Source organism: Tenebrio molitor, chromosome 5, assembly GCF_963966145.1.
Source record: "Tenebrio molitor chromosome 5, icTenMoli1.1, whole genome shotgun sequence".
NCBI classification, from domain to species: Eukaryota; Metazoa; Arthropoda; class Insecta; order Coleoptera; family Tenebrionidae; genus Tenebrio; species Tenebrio molitor.
In genome coordinates this window covers 1,312,323-1,330,401 of record NC_091050.1, presented here as the reverse complement: position 1 = coordinate 1,330,401, position 18,079 = coordinate 1,312,323, and the positions used below count along the sequence as shown (strand labels likewise).

At 33.0% G+C, this 18,079-nt stretch overlaps 1 protein-coding gene and 2 long non-coding RNA genes across 4 annotated transcripts; 1 reads left to right on the top strand and 2 right to left on the bottom strand.

The window, feature by feature from the left end:
• The first annotated feature begins 1,002 nt into the window (after window positions 1-1,002).
• LOC138131046 (uncharacterized) lies at window positions 1,003-3,931 on the top strand. Its single transcript, XR_011159700.1, has 7 exons — window positions 1,003-1,183; window positions 1,233-1,420; window positions 1,474-1,982; window positions 2,052-2,151; window positions 2,208-2,315; window positions 2,368-2,523; window positions 2,573-3,931. It is a non-coding gene; the product is annotated as an uncharacterized lncRNA (long non-coding RNA).
• Window positions 3,932-4,223: 292 nt separating this feature from the next.
• On the bottom strand, window positions 4,224-5,402 carry LOC138131045 (peritrophin-1-like). Its single transcript, XM_069047801.1, has 6 exons — window positions 5,214-5,402; window positions 4,968-5,162; window positions 4,878-4,922; window positions 4,626-4,829; window positions 4,529-4,573; window positions 4,224-4,481 (listed from the first exon to the last, which is right to left on the bottom strand). The coding sequence occupies exons 1-6, from the start codon at window positions 5,269-5,271 to the stop codon at window positions 4,267-4,269; spliced, it is 762 nt and encodes a 253-aa protein (XP_068903902.1). The 5' UTR covers window positions 5,272-5,402; the 3' UTR covers window positions 4,224-4,266.
• Window positions 5,403-14,208: 8,806 nt separating this feature from the next.
• LOC138131928 (uncharacterized) lies at window positions 14,209-16,462 on the bottom strand. 2 transcript variants are annotated; one of them, XR_011159949.1, is made up of 6 exons: window positions 15,781-16,462; window positions 15,207-15,727; window positions 15,055-15,154; window positions 14,901-15,002; window positions 14,698-14,853; window positions 14,209-14,643 (listed from the first exon to the last, which is right to left on the bottom strand). It is a non-coding gene; the product is annotated as an uncharacterized lncRNA (long non-coding RNA). The 2 variants fall into 2 exon arrangements; XR_011159948.1 differs by having other exon boundaries at window positions 15,207-16,458.
• Between the last annotated feature and the right edge of the window lie 1,617 nt (window positions 16,463-18,079).

Below are 18,079 nucleotides of genomic sequence, written 5' to 3'. Positions count from 1 at the left end.
GAAAGCGAGGAAGCAAATCGTGACGTCACCTCAAAAAGGTAAAAATTGGACTACAGTGGTTATCCATAAGTTTATCAATGTCTTAAAATAAATGTTTTTAAAAATATGAAGAGGCGACTTTGACTCTGTCTGGACCACAATGGAGCAGTTTTTGTGAAAACTTAATTTTTGACCTTGGAGTAATTTAAATGTTTTAAACACTACTAGAAAAGATACGAGCAAGTTCTCAATTAACCAAAAATTAGAGAATAACTTTTGCATTTTTCTTACAGAAAACAGCAAAACAAAGAATTGTGAAAAATAATTCTTTTTAAAATTTTGTAACCAAAGATTACGTGCCTTAAGAAGGAATTTTATGTAACTGTGTGCTCTTTTTCCTTAATCAATAATAAATAATAATTAATAATAGGTAACTTTCTTTTAAATCCATTATTCATGAATTACAAAAAATTAATAAAGGCAGTTAATAATAGATTTTTGAGGGGTAGGCAACCAACAAAACGAGTGTGTACAACAAGTATATAAAAGTGTCTGATTAATATCAGACACACGTTTCGATAAAACAAAAGATGAGGTAGCACTCTTGATTTGGTTTTTTGAAATTAGGTTGCAGGAAAGTTCCAGAACTTATTGGTTCTTCTTCTTTTTCACTAACAATATACAACTCGACTTGAATGAAAATGTTTTGTTTCGATGTAATTTGATATATTTTGTCTTAAATACTTCAAAATCTGTTTAAGGAAAGAGAAGGATCCATTTTCATGATTAATTAAAATAAATATTTCATGGGATCTCAAAATTAGTAAGTTAAAGATTATCAAATACCAATCAATAGATATTTTAGAAATTGCTCCAACTCACACCCGTGATTAAATTTCATGCACAGCTTAATAAATTACAGTTGCACTACAAAGTTGACAGTCAAATTAATTATCTTTTTAATATTTGATGCTTGGTCTCTGACTCGTAGCTCTACAAGAACAAGAACAAAAATGTGACCCCAGACTTGGTTTCAGTGATCCAGTGGAAGTTAAACGGCAATCAATGAATATTTAAGGAAGCTCATTAGAACACATTAAAAGATGATTTGTTTTAAATTCTCCATTTCTAAATATAATCGAAGTGTTAGTTGTGAGTCGAGTGCCATCAACTATGGATTATCGACATCAAATCTCACTCAGTCGTAAGTTGGTTGATAAAACTATTGGCAAATCACCATTCATTCATTCCAGATGACTCGTTGCGGACGGTTCGTATTTTGGGTGATAAAATTTATCATTTCAAAATAGTCAAAACATTTTTGAAATTCACATTTTGTCTCTTCAAACTTATAATATTAATCCAAACGTATTTATTTATATCGGCGCCGAACAAACAACAGTTCATCGATAATGGTCCTTTTTTCTTCAAAGCGTGTTATGTAAATAGTGTTAAACTAGCTCTACACATTGATAATAAGAAAATCTGTTGTAGAGCATGCTTTGCATATTCACACTTTTATTCGAAAATGGTAGGATCGAAAACGTAATGGAAAATGTTGAATTGTGGGATTCTGGAACAGCTGGTAAAAAAATCAAATCAAAAATAGTAAAAGAGTCGATCGTGATAAATCTATTCGTTTTGTTAAACACGATATTGTTGTTGCTTTGGATCAGTAGTGTTATTTTGCCAAACATCGACAATACAGATTTTTCTTTTTGTTGCTCATTTTTGCGTATTCTGCTTCGCCGAAGCAAATTTCTTTTAATCATTTACAAATTATCTTTTGGTTTGGCAAGTTTCACCACAACAACAATCTCTTATCAGTTGATCTACATAATCCACCACGTCAAATTTCAAACGTATATGTTTAACAAGTACGTCGAAGAACTTACCAGTGATTTCGAAGGGAGTGACTATATGTTGATTCGTGATGAAGACTACCAAAAGGAGGTCTCGTTTAGATTAAAAATGTTGACGAGGAGACATTTGGAATTTTTGCGGTAATTCTCGTGACATTTGAATTTATTTTAAATTTTTATAAACAAGCACCCACTGTAAATTTATCGCAGATGGAGGAGCAGAATGTCGGGATCCGTGAGCCATTTAATTGTACCTTTCAGTTTAGGTGGTTGTCTTATTGGTTTCAGTATTGCATTATCCATCTATAAGGTAGAATGATTTACAAAGAATTTAGATCTTGCTTCGTTTTTAATAAAATATATTAGGTTGCAGAAAATTTTCAGGACTTGGTGTGGCCCACTCTTCTTTTCTTGAGCTACGCGACTGTTAATTTCTCCATTTTGATAATTGCTGGGCAATCCATAGAAACTGAAGTAACGATTCAACATGATTTAAAATTATGTTGTCTAAAATGATTTGTTTAAGTCTGATAAAATGTTGTCAACGTTCATGATTCCAAAGTGGTACACTTGGAATAAAAGAAACAGAAAGACTTTTCTGATTATGTTGAGTAACAGTGTGGCACCGATCAAAATTAAATTTACTGAAAATGTTGCCGTCAACTATGCGTTAGGAATGTCTGTGAGTGAGGATGGAAGACAATTTAAAACATTGTAATTTTTTTTAATAGATTTGTAGGGCAATCTACACGATGATATCAGTATTTCATAATGTGACACTAAACTAATTTTTAAACGACAACTTAATTTTTTTATATGTGATTTCACAATAGGAATTAAACACCAAAAAACAATATAAATCTTCACAAGAGAAAAAGTGCAATTTAGGAGCAAGAAATATTATAGAACCATATTTCTCAAAAGAAACTTATACAGTGTCTCCAAAAAGTCTGGAAACACCCAAATGAAAGTGATAGTGTCTGTTCGGTCTTTTCGATGACCTTGAGAAAGTTATTATGTTATACAGGTGTTTTCGAAGTTGAGGTGTTCCTTTTAACATGTGATAGTATACGTTGTTCCTTAGTAAAATGAAAAATAGACAGGACCGGATTCAAAATTTTAGAAAACAATAAAAATATACAATCAATTATCTCCGTTAATACAAACATTTTACTAAGAAGATTTAGGCTAAAATTCTTAAGAGTATCTAGTGTTACGAGGAACGCCTCAACTTCGAAAACACCCTGTATAAAAAAAAATTGCTGAAATAATAGAAAACGTCCAAAACGAATTTTATTATCGTTTAGGATATTGTCAAGATGTTCAAGGACAACATTTTGAACATTTGTTGCCTTTCAAAATTAAAGTTTTCTTTATTTTCTAATAACCAATTAGGTTTTTCAGAAAATTTCTTATGTAAATTGAAAATTTTTTGACCGTCGGGTAGACAACTAAAAGATCTATTAAAAACGGTAGTAAAAATGCGACGTTGCCATTTAAAAAAAACCTCTGTTGACATCATAATTCTTTCAAGGTCATCAAAAACAGCAAACAGCTAGCTTTTTGAAAATACTAGTTCACCTGTTTTTGCGTTTTTCTCGAAAAATCATTCGTTTCTATTTTATTCGGGTGTTTCCAGACTTTTTGGACACACTGTATGTACTCTCTTAGCACTTACACAACGTTAGTACTTATTTCGGAACTTTTATTTTCACATTTACTTCGTAAAAATTGTTGACATAAGGGTTGCAATAAAAGTTTAATTTTAGCAAATAAACTAATGCCAATAAATAATAGTAGTAGATTATATCATTAAGAGTGGAAGTAAGTCTTTTTGTGCTAAGCCTAGAAATGGAAGACCGAGACGAAGTTGAGGTCGACTGCGCGAAGCACAAAAAGAGATACTTACTCTGAATAATTTACGATATACTATTTTATCTTCAAGCGGATCACAAAAAAAATATATGTTCTTTTACTGCAGTTCCAATTTAAAACTTAAAAATAATAATTAAGCACCGCAGCACACTTATATTGTTATTTACGTCTTCTTTGTAATGAAGCTAAAATAAACAATTTTGTTACACTTTTAATATCTTGATTCTTTTACACCCTCCTGATAAATTTAATTTAAACTTGAAATTTGAATTTGTGGGTGGCTTTCACGTGCTCTGCGTTTCTAAATTAAGACAGCAATTCCGTAATCAGCAAGTTTTCTTTCCTTGTATTTTTAAAGTAGGAGTTTTCTGTCCAGTCTTTACGTATTTGTCCAAAATCACTTGATCAAATCTTGTGTGCAACTACTTGACAAGATTCAAGGGACGATACAATAACTGGGATGACATAAAGTGGAAGAATAATAAGAACTGTCACTGTATCAAACTATTGTAGATTCATAATATTTTTTTATTATTAACAGTATAAACCTTCACATAAGAAATTCTCTGGAAGGGTCACAGGCGTTGGTTTCACAACACTCTGACTCGTCAGCCCTCACGCATTGCTTTACTCTGTCGGAAAAATACAAATTTGCAGGACAAGTGACCTCATTAGAGACACCGTTGACACACTCGACATATTTGTGGCAGTCTTCAGCGTCCGGCCAGTAGGAAGTACCACCTTCGCTGCATCGTGGATCGTTTCCTAAAAGGAAAGTACTAAGAGGCGTCAAGGAAATCTCGTGAACCTACCAGAAGTGGTGGATGAAACAGTAGTCCATTCAGTCGAAGAAGTTTCTGGAACAGTTTTAGATTACCAATCAGTGGTTTGACAACTTGTACCAAGTACCTGTCACAGTGGTCCAAGAATTGTTGCAGTAGGACCCAGGATAGTCGCATTGGCTGATTTCTTGATGCCACCACAGACCATCAGGGCAACTGTACAGATAACTGTTCCCCGCGAAACACTCCCAGTACTTGGTACAATCACCATAATAAGGGAAATAAATCAAGTCATCGGAATGGGGACAGTCGGGTTCTGGTCCAGTCGTTGCTGCAACCCACACTTAATCTTTGTCAAAATTGCGATGCAAACACTTACGTCCAGGCGTCGTGGTATGATTGGAGTTCGAGGTGGTCGAAGCATCTGAAACCAATGTTTAACACTGGAAGAAGAACGAGTGGTACTCACATGGGTCGCAGTTGGCCAGCGATGGGTCCTCGCAGTCTTGTATCGCTGCATTGAATTCGAGACCTGGGCTACATTCCATGGGGTATTTCACCCCATTGTAGCACTCCCAGAAGACGGAGCAGTTCCCGTAGTAGGGGTATCGCGTTACCTCGTTGGACGGGTACGGGCAAAAGGGATCCGGAGTCCATTGGGCAACTAGAAGGATCGATCAGTCCACCAACACCCAAACTATTTCTTCTGACTTACTCGCAGCGGCGAAAAAGACGAAAGTCGCAACTGTAGCAGCGCTGATTTGGTTCTGCATCTCGAAGATGTCACCAAGATTCTTCCAGAGCTTGGGGAAAGAAGTCCACTTATATAATGATCGGACTTGTGATGCTTCTTATCGACAGATCGATCGTCATACTTTTCGTGAGTTGTCTTTTTGTATCTGTTTTGAAAGTACTTGTAACGTCGACATCATTGTTTCGGGATTATCAGTGGCGTCTGAAGCTATTTACGTTCAATCTCTGAAATACGATGGTGAGGTTTCTGAGAAGATCTCAAAAAGTAAACAGATAGTGAAAAATTTAAGAAATTCCGAAACGCATCACTTTGATTGATTGGATTTTGATTGATTCCAATGAAAAATTGCAAGTACCTCTCAGAATTCTTTCACAATAATATTTGTGTTATGAGATAATGTTTACAAGTTTTTTTTTAATCTTGTACTTGTGTAAATTAAACTGCAACAAAAAAGATTAAGTATTCTACGAATCAAATATTTTGAATTTTGGAAAGAGCATCGTCAACATCAGAAGTATCATACAGAAAAAGTTAATTTCCTATTGGCGAAGATGTGCTAGCCAGGAGAAAGCGATACACCCAAAATTATATTCCAAAATTTTTGGCAATAACTTTTTATGGGTATCTAAAGCAAGATGGTCATCTGCACAGACCAATCCTTTGTTATTTATTGTGTTCTTTATTGTATAGTTATACCTCTGGTTTGTTCACGTGATGTGGTCTGTAGAACTGTAAAAAAATACCACCATTACCACCAGTGAAAAGATTCGTCTTCTCTGCTTTCAACAGTAGAAAAAAAGAAAAAGAATTCATATTTATGTTAATCAAACTTTGATGAAGAGACTGATCGTTTGTTTTTCAAGTGGAACCTTAATCGTACTGCTTGTTGTCTTATAATATCTATTTTAGAGTACTGATGATGTCAAAATTATTGTTTTGTGGATTATCAGTGGCATCTGAAGCATTTGACGTGTTGACTGTCGATGATGCAGTTCCTGGGAAAATACGACAAGAATAGCAATCGCAGAATTCTTGACTGACAGATTAGTCTCAATAAGTTGAGCGACAAATTGACTCATATGACACTTCAATGTCAATGAAAGGACTTCAACTTCTTGCAGGGCGGCTTCAGTACTGCGATCTATCAAATATCAATTATTTACAAAACAGAAATATTTTTAAGGGGTCCTCAGGAAACTCTCGTTAACAAGTATTTTTTGGTGCATTTTTTTGGACATCCTCGAATTAGAGTTAATTGAGATAATCTACTGTCAACAAGTTAATATCGGTATAGTCCATTCAAAAATCAAAAAACCGCCAACGTCGCATTTTCCTCGATAATTACTATCGACAACGCTGTCTAGTCTAAAATTTGGTGATAATTGTAATTTTGAGGTTAGGTATTTATTAATTGTCTTGTTTTTCTGGGCATGCTTAAGCAAAAATAATAAAAATTAATAAATAACTGAATCACACTGAGCAATAATAAAACAATTTGAACGAAATTCCAAGCAACTGAATTTATAGTTACAAACATTGCAAGAAAAAATAACTACTTAGGGTTTTTTTAAATTTTACCAACCTAAAGCAACAGGTGGTGGATTTATGATTTTTGAATGGACTTTAGTTATTAATAAAACTACAACCGCAATTGACGAAAGTAATTTACGAAATAGAAATAGTTATCGATCAGTTCCTCTGATCTGAAATTAATATCTGTAGTAATTATCAAGGTGAAGGCCAGAAACTTTGTTGCCGAACCGGTATATAGGTGTCCCAAAAGTATCGCCTTTCCTTGAAGGTGCGTCATCTAAAAGTGTTATGGAGTAGTGAAAAATAGTTTAAAAAATATCTACTTCTACGGTGACTCCTGAAATGCTTGAGCGCGTGCACGGCAACATCGTTAAAAGAGCCAACGCATGTTTAGACGCAAAAGGGAAAAATTTTGAAAATTTATTTTAATAAAATAATTTTTGTTGAAGTGTTTGGTTGTTGTGTTACCTGTCAAGCTCATCAAAGTGGTTGCCTAGGTATTCAATAATACACTATTACATATTTCTAAACTCTGTCCACTCATAGATTGCTTGACATAAATGTTACTAAAAATGTCCACTCTACGCTACAACAAATAGATCCGGCGCGAAATTTTAAAAAATGGAAAGAGCAGGTTTACACGAGATGTTTTATTATTATTCTGCATGTTTGCACTTAGGAAATTCGAAAGAAAACTTCAGTACAGTAGGAGTAATATATTAGGTTTTATTAATACAGGGTATTTCACGAGTAATAATGTGCCCGACGGAATAAAAAATGCAACCCACAATACATTTTCGAATTTCCGAAAAAGCTGGCTACCTACTGAAATTAAAATATCCAGCTTTTTTCGGAAATGGCTAAACACAAGCAAGAGATTATTAAATACGTACTCCTATTTCATGCATGAACAAAAATAACCTCTGTATCATTTTCGATGTTTGTAATTTAATTAGATTATCGAGGCACGAACTCACTTCACAAATTTAAAAAAATCAACAAAAAATCGCAACGGAACAGATCAAAACAGCAACACGATCAAAACTAATAACTCGCAAAACAAAGCTCTAAAGATGAAAAATCGCAAATCTAAATGCTTAAACCACTTAACAGAACTGACAATTTCAAATTTGAAATGTCATATAATTTATTTTTTGCGTGGGTTTCATAACAACCAATGAGAATCAGTGGCGCGAATGCTTCAAGATATTACCAACACAATCTATGATACTTTCTTAATATTTTAATGTTATGGTTTGGGGATTTTGTTATCTAAGGATATTTAAAAAAATGCATTCTATCAGTGGACGTAGTCTAGGTAGAGGTAATTCTCAGGTTACAGCGTTGCCTTTTTTATATTTCCTAAATGGAGACTCAGGATTTAAAAAAAATATTTTTCAAGCACTCTACTACATCCCTAAATGACGTACCTTCAAGGAAACGCGGTAATTTTGGGACACCTGTATATTCTGGCAATGGTACCGGTTTGGTAAAATCTAAACTGTTTGAAAAAAATCTGCTACATAGAGACTGAATCTGAGAAAAATTAGTAGAGAGTACAAAAAAGAAAAATTGTGCGTACATGATTTGTGCACTTTTTACAATTTCCGTTTTTAATTATTACCTAAAAATTCGTACAATTGTTTCAAATTTTTTTATTGTTTTTTGGAGCATAACATAACTCCATAAAGTTAACACAATTATTGTGACTACGAATTAGAACTTTTCCTTAAGTACCTACATGAGATTTTCTATTTTATATGAAATGTGTATGTCAACATTTACTTTGTCTGCCTGTGAAAAGATTGATAACAGAAAACAGCAACAGACCAGGTAAACTGGAAAACCTACAAAAGAAAAGTAGCTTTTCTTTAATCTACACAAAATTGTTACCTTGGGAATAAAAGCGTACTCGCCAACAAGTAGATCAGGATGTCCTATAATGGCCGGTTTTTGAAGATTCGTCATAAAAATCAACATAATCATTTTATTTTTTAGATTCCAGCATGTCCACGGACAATTGAAGAGGTTTTCGGATATTTTCTCTTGCTAATAAAATATCGAAGGTGAGAGGAAGTTACATTTAAAAAAATTACCTCGTCTTTAAATTTTTGCGCCACAGTGACTGCCAGAAACGGTACCATCGAACTTACGCTGGCACCAAGAATAACAAATACATAGTTGACATGTAAATCATTCTAAAATTTTCAGTTAGATTTTAAGTAACGATGAGATTTTAAGAGAAGTTACCTTCAATATTTTGAACAGGACACTGACAGTAACCATCATTCCTGAGGCTATTAATACAATCAGATGAGGATACATCACACGATTCATTTTGTTGATTGTTCTAGAAAAGTTAAGAGTTAAAGCTTCAATGAAAACTGCTTAATTAAAAATACTCTTTGATAGCCTGATGCCGTTGAATGCAAGCTTTCAACTGATTGAAAACTGCATTTTGATAGTTTTCACAACTCAAGGGACACTCTTCGTTATCAAGAGGAACATTTTTTGACATCGTTTTTAAGTTATCGTTAATAATATAAACAGAATATTTGTTGTGTGAAATCATGTGTACCATAATTCCGCCATTGACAAATCCCGCATATCCGAGTAGAAGAAAAGTGGAATAATATAAAAGGCAAAAGAAATTTGCGACAGAGGTGTGGAAATGATCTCGAAATGTTTTGACTGCAAAAAAAATCTCATTTGTGGTAAAAATCGGCCAAAACAATATAGAAAAGATCAATAAAATAATTAATATGAATAACTGAGACACTGTTACGACTTTTGATTCGGTGAATATTTTCGCAATTAATATTGGATCAACGTCGTTCCAATTCCGAGCGACAACAAAAGAACTGTCAGGATATATTTTTGAAATGGTACGTTCTATAACGAAAGCGGTCCAGATACCATATACAGCCTGAAAAATCATTGAAACAATTTTGATATTAATTGTTAGTGACACTCACATTGCTAGAAATCATAAGATGTGGTCCATATTTTATCAATGAATTGCTGTCGAAGGTTACTAGTAAGTCGACGATTTGAAGTAGATTCACAGAACTGTGAATAATAGACGCCAGGACTAAAACGATTCTGAATAATTGAATTCGAATTAAACCGAAAGTTAAATAGTAGAGAAGCCTCAAAGGATCATCGTGGTATGACTTCTTTAATTCCATTATAAAATATGGCTCTGTAAGGTAAGGGTCTAAATTATTTTGTAGCAAATAGCTGGAGAAGAATTTTGAACAATGTAGAAATCCAGTCAAACAGATTTCATATTAATATGTCCAAATATTTCTTATTTCGTGATAAGGAAAAAGTTATTTTAATTTTCTAACATTTTTGTAAAATCTTAAATTATACACTTGTTTCACTTTCACTCTAATAAATCAGTGTCAATAAAGTGACTCTTTTTCTCCCTTGGGAAAAACAGCATAGCCAACTAAACCTTTTATGTCAACTTTACTTTACTTCCTTGTAAAAAAAGCCTGATCAGCTCAACCTTTTATGATACATATTTATTTCAAATTGATTTTTTTTACCCCAGGTGCAGTTTGTAGCCCGAGGTTCCGACACCGAAGGTAACAATCATGCACTCCCGACGTGCATATACGATTTTTTGCACGACCCAAGGATTTTAATTGAAAAAAGCCGAATGTTTTTAAATTATTTTTAACTATACCAATATGACACTTAAACTTTAACATATATACAGGGTGTTTCTGAAATAGGTGCATTAATTTTAACTGGTAATAGAACTCGTCAAAAGGAACAACTTTTCTATCTACCATTTTGCCGAAAAACGATGTTTAATTCCAAAAAAAAATTGGAGAGATTTTTCACTAAAATAGCCCTACGCCACTAAATACTGCAATGGCTAATTGAGATCAGCGCTAATATGAAGAAAACATCCATTTTCATCCAGAAAACGTGTTTTAACGCCGAAATCGAAATTCAAATAAATCTACTCGTATAGCAAAAAATCCACTTCGTAAGAATCTGGTTGATTCACGTTTTTAGGTAGCTTAGCTTTGGAGATATGAACGGTTTTAGGAAAATCTTTCCTAGTTTTTTAAGCCATTACGCAAAGTTTTTCGCCAAAATGGCAGAGAGAAAAGTTGTTCCTTTTGATGAGTTCTATTACCAGGTAAAATTAATGCACTTATTTCAGAAACATCCTGTATAATATATGTGGTGAAAACACTAATAATTTCTGCACGATCCATCCAATCTGTCATATCATAACTGAGGTATACATTTTATTACAACTACCACAAATATGAAAACGATATGTTCTGATAAAGACTTACCATCAGATAAACACGTTATCTACTGCTTTTTCACAAGAACAAGAAAAACTGAACGATTTGGAAAATAATCAGTCTATAGTTGTCGTGGCTTTAAAGAGAGAAGGTAAATAGAATAAGTAGAAAGAAATTAGAATAATTGCCCTCATCAAGCAAAATGATTTTCTATTGATTTTAGGTTCTATAAGTTCTCATTAGCCTAAATTAAATATCAATTCCATTCCACATTGAGCCACCCCGAATTTTTCCTTGATGGAAAAGTTTCTCTTCACGAGATAATTTTTAGAGGAGAATTTTTATTTTATTATAAATTAAAACGATCTGTGTTTGCCTTATGACCTAAAGGATTTGTCAATTTTTGATCGTTTCAATTCTCAGAATAGGTACAATTAAGTACATATTTAAGACTCACCTGCAGTTTTATTTTTTTTTATCTTATAAAGTTCTACTTCATTAACTGTAACACCTCCATTTTTGTTGTTCCCCGGACGCAAACAACAAATAAAACGTTGAACCAAAAACATTTTTTATCATCAAAATCAAAGAAACAATTACCATTCAATTATCATTATGAGAACTTAATTACTAGTCTTAAGAACAAAATTGGTGACGTAGATCCACGACAGATGTCCTCGTGACATTGAAGTTAAAACAACCCCAGAAAACAAAATCCGAGAAACTCGTTCCTTTCGTTCTTCGTTTTGGTTGAAGCGATAGTGCTAGTCTAGAGACTCGTTGCTGTTATTTTTAGTAATGTGTTGACTATTGCTATGGAACTGTTGATTTTTAACATGAAGCAAATAATGTCAAGATCATAAAATTCGATTACGCTTTAACATCTACTATACAGTGCATTTTTTTAACTGTTGCCATAGGGAATTGCATGGTAAAACTTGTACCCCCTGTTAACTTTTGTTCTGATCAAAATATTCAAACCATTTTTGGAACAAAGTTGGAAGATTTTTTAAACTATCGGATAGATTACAATTCAATATCCTAAACTGTCGAAAAAGTTGTGAAATAGTATATTGTTATATAAGTGAGGAAAGGGATGCATTGTTAAACGAGAATGACAATTGGATCACGAGCGATAGCGAGTTGATCTAATCATTCAAGTTTAGCAATGGACCTTTCCTCACGTATATAACATACTATTTTTTCCAACGTCAAGAGCTTTCGGTTTATCTTGCATAGGTATTATCAATTTATTATTTTATACAAATCAACATAGAAGTAAAATTTGAAAATCACGTTTCCATGCTCACAGTAAACAATAAAATTTAATTAATGAATGTCAAGTCGTGTTTTTACCAAAACGTGAAAATTAATCAGAATTTACTAAACAAATAGTGATGGAAGTAGAAGATAGTGTTGTAAATTTACCAAATACAGAAATTAAAGAAGCAGCGAACTAGGTATCTTTGGAATTATTACCTATAAAATCTCGAGCACGCTACGGAAAGGAATACAATCCGTTACTGAGATGGAGACAAGTAGTAAGAAGTGCTAGTTTGGCGTCAACGTCAAGCTCTGTACCGACACGTTATTTAGTAAAAAAAAAATCAGGAACATTTGGAGTTTTAATTCGTGTAAAAAATTGTACATTTAATTTCTACAATACTGATAAAAAAGTTAAGTATCTTTGTATGTGCTAATTGTTAATAAAGAATTCTTATAAATGTAACGGGTGACTATTAAAATTTTCACTTAGGGTTGGCTATGGATCATTCTTTGTTTTCCGTTGCACCTTAGACATTGACAAGTTTGACATTTCAATAAATCTTTTTTCTCTTAATTTGGTTATGTTTCAATTGTACTGACTGACATTTGTCGTTCGTTCTTGCGTGTGTCTAAAGTAACAGAAAAAATAAAAACTCGTTCAAAGCCAACTCCAAGTGAAAATTTTAATAGTCACCCGTTATATGTATGTATGAACGTTATTTTAAAGAAAGTACCTAAATGGGGATCAATTTTTTTTTTTACTTTCCCCACTAGTGAGGGAAGTGATTTACTTTCCTCACATGTGATGCAAACGCCTACTTTCATCTCTAAATTGAGTGATGGAAATGTCATTTTCAGACTTGACGTTGGAAAAAAATATTTCTAGAGCGCCGGAATAATAGTACGTCGAGCGGCCGCCAGAATAGCGTTCCTGTCGGCTCAACAAGCACCTGAGACCTGACTATCTCCACTTTTGACTTTTGTCACTTTCATTTAAAAAATAAATAGCGAGATCTCCTCGAGGCTATGATTAAAATAAATAATAAATAAAAATATAAAACCTAATTTTTGTTCCCATATTGCCTACTACGTGTTTTGTCAAATTGTTTACGTTCATTAATTTCAACTTTGAAGAGTAAAATTAGTAAAATAAAACTGCTTGTCGTTCGTTGTTCAAAAGTATGCATTACATAGTCTTATTAATGATTTATTAAAAAAAAATAAAAATTCGCACCAAATCTGCAGTGGATCATAAGTTAACAGAGGGTATAATTTTTACCATGCAATTCCCAACAGCAACAGTTAAAAAAACGCATAAGAGGTCAAAGAGGTCAACCAGAAACTGTGGAGGAATTAAGGGCAAGAATAACACGCGAAGAAACTTTCAAGATCGCTTGGGACATTGTCTAGCAGTCGAAGGAAAACACTTTGAACATGTCTTTTAATAATTTCTGTTAATTTGTTGAGTTATTTGTGCGTTAACGTTTTATTTTTTTTAATAAATAAATGTTTATATGTTCTGCCTTCCAAAAGCTAATTAATTTAATCATAGCCTCCAGGAGATCTCGCTATTTTTTAAATGAAAGTGACAAAAGTCAAAACTGGAGATGGTCAGGTGCTGGTTGAGCCGGTTGAGCCGACACGGACGCTATTCTGGCGGCCGCTCGACGTACTATTATTCCGGCGCGCTAGAAAATATTTTTTTCACAACTTTTTCGACAGTTTAGGATATTGAATTGTAATCTATCCGATAGTTTAAAAAATCTTCAAACTTTGTTCCAAAAATGGTTTGAATATTTTGATCAGAACAAAAGTTAACAGGGGGTATAAGTTTTACCATGCAATTCCCTATGGCAACAGTTAAAAAAAATGCACTGTAAACAGACAATAATCAGTCAAGCGAAAGTTTTTTTTTCTCATTTTTTTCTTCGTTGAAGAATAAATTTTCAATTATTTTCGAAATGATCAATTTTGTCACGGTTTATGTAGCAAGATTGTATAATTATTGAATTCATTACAACGATAACTAACCAAAGCGTAATTAATTGTAAGCCAAAATAATTTCAATTGGAAACATCATACAATATTCGTTTACCTGAATGGAAAACTCGCACTTCAAATATGTAGAACATCAAACAGTTAGGTACAGTAAACTTAACACTATTATTTTGTAATACAACTATAAAATAGAACAAAGTACAATTTTATGACTAACAGGACAATTAATTTATGTAATTCATATAAATTGACATTTATTTTGTCTGTCTGTGAAAAGATTGATAACAGAAAACAGCAACAGACCAGGTAAATTTGAAAACCTACAAAAGAAAAGTAGAAAAGTAGCTTACCTTTAATGTACACAAAATTGTTACCTTGGGAATAAAAGCGTACTCGGCAACGAATAGATCAGGATGTCCTATAATGGCCGGTTTTTGAAGATTCGTCATAAAAATCAACATAATCATTTTATTTTTTAGATTCCAGCATGTCCACGGACAATTGAAGAGGTTTTCGGATATTTTTTCTTGCTAATAAAATATCGAAGATGAGAGGAAGTTACATTTAAAAAAATTACCTCGTCTTTAAATTTTTGCACCACACTGATTGCCAGAAACGGTACCATCGAACTTAGGCTGGCACTAAGAATAACAAATACATAGTTGACATGTGAATGATTCTAAAATTTTCAGTTAGATTTTAAGTAACGATGAGATTTTAAGAGAAGTTACCTTCAATATTTTAAACAGGACACTGACAGTGACCATCATTCCTGAAGCTATTAATACAATCAGATGAGGATACATCACACGATTCATTTTGTTGATTGCTCTAGAAAAGTTAAAAGTTAAAGCTACAATGACAACTACATAATTAAAAATACTCTTTGATAGCCTGATGCCGTTGAATGCAAACTTTCAACTGATTGAAAACTGCATTTTGATAGCTTTCACAACTCAAGGGACACTCCTCAAGAGGAACAGTTTTTGACATCGTTTTTAAGTTATCGTTAATAATATAAACGGAATATTTGTTGTGTGAAATCGTGTGTACCGCAAATCCCCCATTGACAAATCCCACGTATCCCAGTAGAGGAAAAGTGGAATAATACAAAAGGCAAAAGAAATTTGCGGTGAAGGTGTCGAAACGATCTCGAAATATTTTGACTGCATAAAGTAAATTCTCATCTGTGATAAAAATCGGCCAAAACGATACAGAAAAGATCAATAAATTAATTAATACGAATAACTGAGAGACTGTTACGACTTTTGATTCGGTCAATATTTTCGCAGTTAATATCGGATCAACGTCGTTCCAATTCCGAACGACTCCGAAAGAACTGTCAAGATATATTTTGGAAACGGTACATTCTACAACGAAAGCGACCCAGATACCGTACACAGCCTGAAAAATTATTTAAACAATTTTGATATTACATAATTGTAAGTTACACTCACATTGCTAGAAATCATAAGATGTGGTCCATATTGTATCAATGAATTGCTGTCAAAGGTCACCAGTAAGTCGACGATTTGAAGTAGATTAACAGAACCGTGAATAATAGATGCCAGAACTAAAGCGATTCTGAATATTTGAATTCGAATCAAACCGAAAGTTAAGTGGTAGAGAAGCCTCAAAGGCTCATGTTGGTAGGATTGATTTATTTCCATTATAAAGTATGGCTCTGTAAGGGTTTAAATTATTTCGTTAGAAATAGCTGGGGAAGAATATGTCTATAAGACAGATCAGAGAAAATTGTTCTAGTTTCCCTGAAATATTTTTTATTTCGCAAGAAGAAAAGTTACATATTTCCTTTTCCGATAAGAAGAAAGTTATTTTAATTTTTGTAAAATTTTTAATTTGTAAATTGTACACTTGCTTTACTTTCACTCTAATAAATCACTGTCAATGCCAATTGTTATACTCTGCCATAACTGGAATTGAAATAGAAGAACATAATGTAAAAAAAACCGTCAATTTTTAGCTATTGATGAGGGTGAGCGAAACTCGATATCTCAGCTCTATTCATCGATTTTTTTTTCCCAGAAACACCTATATTTTGGCATATGTATTTTAAAAGAGCTAAATTTGCTATCTTTCTCCGTTAAAAAATTATGAGCAAATTTGTAAATATCAAAAATTCGCAATCGTCTCGATTTAAAGATAGCAAATTTTTTTCTTTACAAAAAAAAATTACTTCAGTTTCCAAATATGGAAAAATATGCAAATTTGGTTTAAAATGGACCTTACTCAATCCCATTTAAGAACCTCTTTTCAGATTTTTTCTATCGTCTTTCCGTTTCTTTTAATACAGCTGAGACATCGAGTTTCGCTCACTCTGTATTAATACCGGGATATCAGAAATTATGTTGGTCAAAGGTGGTCATGGATTGGAAAACGTCCGTCTCAACTTATTTCGTGTGCGATTTCTTCGGTAAGAAGCCTACCAGCTCCTTTTTTATGACATGAGTCACATAGCCAGTTTCGCAAAACACACCAACACAATTTGTAAGGCATGCATAAAAATCCTTCGGCATTACTGCAAAGTGCTCTCGAGAATTGATTTTGACATTCAAAAAATGATTTGACACAAAGCTTTGACAATTATTTGAAAATCCATAACCACCTTTGACCAAGATAATTTTTGATAACCCGGTATATTTTATAGTTTAAACGGGACATTACGAAATTCCTATCAACAAAAATATTGATGTAAATCAGTCAAATGACGCATCATTTAAACAACAATAACAACAGCACTAATATAATTGCTGCACGATCCATCCAATCTGTCACAACTGAGGTACGGATTTTATTACAACAAATGCAAATATGAAAACGAGAGGTTTTGCATAAAGACTTACCATCAGAGAACCACTTTATCTATTGCTTTTTTTACAATTGTAAGTTGTCGTGGCTTTAAAGAAAGGGTAAATGAGATAGAAATTGATCAGAAATAGATCTTGTGCCATTAGAGTAATTGCTCTCATCAAGCAAAATTCTTATCTATTGATTTTAGTTTCTATTAGACCTCGTTAACCTAAATTAAATATTGTATTAATTTAATTCTACATTAAGCCACCCAGAATTTTTTTCTTAATGGGAAAGTTCCTCTTCACGAGATAATTTTTAGAAGCAATTTTTTTAGTTTATATTAGCATGAATATTTATCCACTGATGTTTAATCTGTGTTGCCCTTTGCACTTACAGCATTTCTCAATTTTAGATCGTTTCAATTTTCGTACTACAGTTACGTATTTAAGACTTACCTGCATGCAGCTTTATCTTCTCTTTTTATCTTATCCATTTCTGTTTCAAAAACTGTGAAGGTTTGTTTTTGTTTTTCCCCTAACGGAAACAGCAAATAAAAGGTACAACCCAAAATATTTTTTAGTAAAAAGCGGTTCCACTTTAGTTCTTCACTAGTAATTAAAGGCCAAAAGTTCGTCCGGAATGACAGTATTAAACATAATAAAGCTAGTTGGCAGAGACAAAGATGTGAGAATAATTTTCTTTTAGATTTTTTGTCTATCTGGTTCTCTCTTTGAATCCGTTTAATTCAAAACTTAACACATTGACTTTGTTCAAACCAAGTTCATTAGGAAGGAAAGATTCCCAATAGTGTTCTGCTCTTTGTCTCATGACGAAATTACGTCAAAGAGTTGCGGCATCTCTGCCAAGAGTACATGATGTCTTATGTTTTTTTCACCGTACTTCTAAACGCCCAGAAGCTAATTTTTCATTTAATTAATTTAC